Source organism: Coregonus lavaretus (genome assembly GCF_964263955.1).
Source record: "Coregonus lavaretus genome assembly, contig: HAP1_SCAFFOLD_5034, whole genome shotgun sequence".
Classification (NCBI taxonomy): domain Eukaryota; kingdom Metazoa; phylum Chordata; class Actinopteri; order Salmoniformes; family Salmonidae; genus Coregonus; species Coregonus lavaretus.
In genome coordinates this window covers 38,187-44,000 of record NW_028163718.1, presented here as the reverse complement: position 1 = coordinate 44,000, position 5,814 = coordinate 38,187, and the positions used below count along the sequence as shown (strand labels likewise).

The following is a 5,814-nucleotide window of genomic DNA, read 5'->3' as shown; positions in this document are numbered from 1 at the left end:
CTGAAATCCCTCCATAGACTTGCCCTGTCCATGTTAAGTGAAGGTACCACTGAAATCCCTCCATAGACTTGCCCTGTCCATGTTAAGTGAAGGTACCACTGAAATCCCTCCATAGACTTGCCCTGTCCATGTTAAGTGAAGGTGTGTGTTCTGAAATCCCTCTATAGACTTGCCCTGTCCATGTTAAGTGAAGGTACCACTGAAATCCCTCCATAGACTTGCCCTGTCCATGTTAAGTGAAGGTACCACTGAAATCCCTCCATAGACTTGCCCTGTCCATGTTAAGTGAAGGTACCACTGAAATCCCTCCATAGACTTGCCCTGTCCATGTTAAGTGAAGGTACCACTGAAATCCCTCTATAGACTTGCCCTGTCCATGTTAAGTGAAGGTACCACTGAAATCCCTCCATAGACTTGCCCTGTCCATGTTAAGTGAAGGTGTGTGTTCTGAAATCCCTCCATAGACTTGCCCTGTCCATGTTAAGTGAAGGTGTGTGTTCTGAAATCCCTCCATAGACTTGCCCTGTCCATGTTAAGTGAAGGTACCACTGAAATCCCTCCATAGACTTGCCCTGTCCATGTTAAGTGAAGTTATCACTGAAATCCCTCCATAGACTTGCCCTGTCCATGTTAAGTGAAGGTGTGTGTTCTGAAATCCCTCCATAGACTTGCCCTGTCCATGTTAAGTGAAGGTATCACTGAAATCCCTCCATAGACTTGCCCTGTCCATGTTAAGTGAAGGTGTGTGTTCTGAAATCCCTCCATAGACTTGCCCTGTCCATGTTAAGTGAAGGTGTGTGTTCTGAAATCCCTCCATAGACTTGCCCTGTCCATGTTAAGTGAAGGTACCACTGAAATCCCTCCATAGACTTGCCATGTCCATGTTAAGTGAAGGTATCACTGAAATCCCTCCATAGACTTGCCCTGTCCATGTTAAGTGAAGGTATCACTGAAATCCCTCCATAGACTTGCCCTGTCCATGTTAAGTGAAGGTGTGTTCTAACCTGTAACCAGGTAGCAGCACACTGCAGGATGGGGACCCTGCCCACAGCGATCGCCATAGAGACTAGCTTGCCTAGCAACGCCATGCGACTCTCGTCAGCCTGGTTACCTTGGCGACAGAAGGAGAAGTAAAACACAGATTTAATAAAACTTGAACACAGAAGACACACACTGAAGACACACACACACACTGAAGACACACAAACACACTGAAGACACACACTGAAGACAGACACACACACTGAACAAATACACACACTGAAGACACACACACACACACACACTGAAGACACACACACTGAAGACACACACACACACACACAGAAGACACACACACACACACACTGAAGACACACACACACTGAAGACAGACCCACACCTTGTAGAGTGAACAGGGCAGAGAAGATGAGTTGTCTCACAGCGTCTCGACTCTGTTCCTGGAAACAGCTGCACATGATCTCCAACAGCTGCAGCTCCTGTAACGCACTCATCCTCTACACACATACAACCAAACAGTTATGAAACCATGGAGACAGGACATAAAGGCAACCTAAAGAGTGTGTGGTATGAAACCATGGAGACAGGACATACAGGCAACCTAAAGAGTGTGTGGTATGAAACCATGGAGACAGGGCATACAGGCAACCTAAAGAGTGTGTGGTATGAAACCATGGAGACAGGGCATACAGGCAACCTAAAGAGTGTGTGGTATGAAACCATGGAGACAGGACATACAGGCAACCTAAAGAGTGTGTGGTATGAAACCATGGAGACAGGGCATACAGGCAACCTAAAGAGTGTGTGGTATGAAACCATGGAGACAGGACATAAAGGCAACCTAAAGAGTGTGTGGTATGAAACCATGGAGACAGGGCATAAAGGCAACCTAAAGAGTGTGTGGTATGAAACCATGGAGACAGGGCATAAAGGCAACCTAAAGAGTGTGTGGTATGAAACCATGGAGACAGGGCATAAAGGCAACCTAAAGAGTGTGTGGTATGAAACCATGGAGACAGGGCATAAAGGCAACCTAAAGAGTGTGTGGTATGAAACCATGGAGACAGGGCATAAAGGCAACCTAAAGAGTGTGTGGTATGAAACCATGGAGACAGGGCATAAAGGCAACCTAAAGCGTGTGTGGTATGAAACCGTGGAGACAGGGCATAAAGGCAACCTAAAGAGTGTGTGGTATGAAACCGTGGAGACGGGGCATACAGGCAACCTAAAGAGTGTGTGGTATGAAACCGTGGAGACGGGGCATACAGGCAACCTAAAGAGTGTGTGGTATGAAACCATGGAGACGGGGCATAAAGGCAACCTAAAGAGTGTGTGGTATGAAACCGTGGAGACGGGGCATACAGGCAACCTAAAGAGTGTGTGGTATGAAACCGTGGAGACGGGGCATACAGGCAACCTAAAGAGTGTGTGGTATGAAACCTTGGAGACGGGGCATAAAGGCAACCTAAAGAGTGTGTGGTATGAAACCATGGAGACAGGGCATAAAGGCAACCTAAAGAGTGTGTGGTATGAAACCATGGAGACAGGGCATAAAGGCAACCTAAAGAGTGTGTGGTATGAAACCATGGAGACAGGGCATAAAGGTAACCTAAAGAGTGTGTGGTATGAAACCATGGAGACAGGGCATACAGGCAACCTAAAGAGTGTGTGGTATGAAACCATGGAGACGGGACATAAAGGCAACCTAAAGAGTGTGTGGTATGAAACCATGGAGACAGGGCATACAGGCAACCTAAAGAGTGTGTGGTATGAAACCATGGAGACGGGGCATAAAGGCAACCTAAAGAGTGTGTGGTATGAAACCATGGAGACAGGACATACAGGCAACCTAAAGAGTGTGTGGTATGAAACCATGGAGACAGGGCATAAAGGCAACCTAAAGAGTGTGTGGTATGAAACCATGGAGACAGGGCATAAAGGCAACCTAAAGAGTGTGTGGTATGAAACCATGGAGACAGGGCATAAAGGTGGTACCCTGTGCAGTATAAACTCCTCCACCAGTTCCAGAGTGGGCGTGTCCACCGAGGGGGAGGGGCTATTCTGTACCTGCCCAGACAGGTAGATATCCAGATGGTACAGCACCTGAAACACACATTAATAAGCAATAACTAGGCTACCTCCAACTAACCAATAATCATTCCAACACCATAGCAGACTGCTGAATAACCAGACATGGTTGGAACCTCTTTAGCGGCGCTCAGGGCATCACGACGCAGCAACGACTGACGCATATCACTCATCATCAGGTCCCTGAAAAAACACATCAGAACACACTGTTACACACACACAGTTAACGTTACACATCTAAACCCACACTCAACAGCATCTCCGCGAAACATGCCAGAATGATCAAACATAGCAAAGCCTAGCATTGATAAACTCACTCTGGAACATGGCTTTAAAACTCCACTGGCTGAACCTGGCTACCTATCTACTGTATCTGACTGCCATCACTCAGGGGAGCTGGTGCAGTGAACCAGAATCTGGCCTTACAGGACAAGTTGAACATGGCGGTTCTTCTTAATGCCCAGGAAGCAGCCATTCAACTTCCCATTGACCAGCTTTTCAAGCTTAATACTGAAGATACGGTCGGTAAACAACTGTAGTCATTAATGCCATCCCAAAAAGGTCTAAATAAAAAGGCAGTCCAACCAATATACAGACTCCTGATGTTGTGTCCCAAAACTACAGTACTCTCTGCCTAGCAAGCGAACCATGGAAGGAGGCTAACGGTACCTAGTTAGCTGCTTAACAAGCAAACCATGGAAGGAGGCTAACGGTACCTAGTTAGCTGCTTAACAAGCAAACCATGGAAGGAGGCTAACGGTACCTAGTTAGCTGCTTAACAAGCAAACCATGGAAGGAGGCTAACGGTACCTAGTTAGCTGCTTAACAAGCGAACCATGGAAGGAGGCTAACGGTACCTAGTTAGCTGCTTAACAAGCGAACCATGGAAGGAGGCTAACGGTACCTAGTTAGCTGCTTAACAAGCAAACCATAGGAGGTTAACGGTACCTAGTTAGCTGCTTAACAAGCGAACCATGGAAGGAGGCTAACGGTACCTAGTTAGCTGCTTAACAAGCGAACCATGGAAGGAGGCTAACGGTAGCTGCTTAACAAGCAAACCATAGGAGGTTAACGTTAGCTAGCTAACTGCTTAACAATCAAACCACAGGAGGTTACTTTAGCTAGCTAGCTGCTTAACAAGCAAACCACAGGAGGTTACTTTAGCTAGCTAGCTGCTTAACAAGCAAACCATAGGAGGTTAACGTTAGCTAGCTAACTGCTTAACAAGCAAACCATAGGAGGTTACTTTAGCTAGCTAGCTGCTTAACAAGCAAACCATAGGAGGTTAACGTTAGCTAGCTAGCTGCTTAACAAGCAAACCATAGGAGGTTAACGTTAGCTAGCTGCTTAACAAGCAAACCATAGGAGGTTACTTTAGCTAGCTAGCTGCTTAACAAGCAAATCACGGAAAGAGGCTAGCTATGCTCGGTTTGTTTGTATCCCAGAAGCTAACTAACTAGCTAAGGTTGCTGTTGATTGCTATATTACAACGTAGCAAGGGTAGGTGTAACTACCCGAGTCACGCAGTTAATATATAAACGCTTTCTTACCTTGAAAGAGAGATATTTGAAAACAACAGAGTGCATGCGCCACTGTTTACACTTTCAACAACGGAAGCCCGTGAAGTACAAGCAGCAAGCGGAGGAGAGCTGGACCCTGTCCCTAACCTAACCCATCCAACCGATAAATTTTTATTTATTTTTATTTTTTGTCATTTAGCAGACGCTCTTATCCAGAGCGACTTACAGGAGCAATTAGGGTTAAGTGCCTTGCTCAAGGGCACATCGACAGATTTTTCACCTAGTCGGCTCGGGGATTAGAACCAGCGACCTTTCGGTTACTGGCACAACGCTCTTACCCACTAAGCTACCTGCCGATAAACCCCATGATGAGAACTGGACACTGTCCCTAACCCATCCAACCGATAAACCCCATGAGGAGAACTGGACCCTGTCCCTAACCTAACCCATCCAACCGATAAACCCCATGAGGAGAACTGGACCCTGTCCCTAACCCTAACCCATCCGATAAACCCCATGAGGAGAACTGGACCCTGTCCCTAACCCTAACCCATCCAACCGATAAACCCCATGAGGAGAACTGGACCCTGTCCCTAACCCTAACCCATCCGATAAACCCCATGAGGAGAACTGGACCCTGTCCCTAACCCTAACCCATCCGATAAACCCCATGAGGAGAACTGGACCCTGTCCCTAACCCTAACCCATCCAACCGATAAACCCCATGAGGAGAACTGGACCCTGTCCCTAACCCTAACCCATCCGATAAACCCCATGAGGAGAACTGGACCCTGTCCCTAACCCTAACCCATCCGATAAACCCCATGAGGAGAACTGGACCCTGTCCCTAACCTAACCCATCCGATAAACCCCATGAGGAGAACTGGACCCTGTCCCTAACCCTAACCCATCCGATAAACCCCATGAGGAGAACTGGACCCTGTCCCTAACCCTAACCCATCCGATAAACCCCATGAGGAGAACTGGACCCTGTCCCTAACCTAACCCTAACCCATCCAACCGATAAACCCCATGAGGAGAACTGGACCCTGTCTGTCACAACGCGTTTGTTTCAGTTCTTCTTCTTTGATGGCATTTATCGGCATCCAACGTTTGTTTCTGTTAGTTGGTACTGAACCATAAAACACACCGAGTATGATGACAGATAGTTCTACATTTAAATTACTTTACCTCTAGTGGAGACTAA

At 47.0% G+C, this 5,814-nt stretch overlaps 1 protein-coding gene across 1 annotated transcript; it reads right to left on the bottom strand.

The window, feature by feature from the left end:
* Positions 1 to 884: 884 nt before the first annotated feature.
* On the bottom strand, positions 885 to 4,712 carry LOC311117833 (integrator complex subunit 15-like; the record flags this gene model as incomplete). Its single annotated transcript, XM_084192743.1, has 5 exons — positions 4,638 to 4,712; positions 3,204 to 3,270; positions 2,995 to 3,102; positions 1,382 to 1,496; positions 885 to 1,111 (listed from the first exon to the last, which is right to left on the bottom strand). The coding sequence occupies exons 2-5, from the start codon at positions 3,261 to 3,263 to the stop codon at positions 885 to 887; spliced, it is 510 nt and encodes a 169-aa protein (XP_084048869.1). The 5' UTR covers positions 3,264 to 3,270; positions 4,638 to 4,712.
* Positions 4,713 to 5,814: the final 1,102 nt, after the last annotated feature.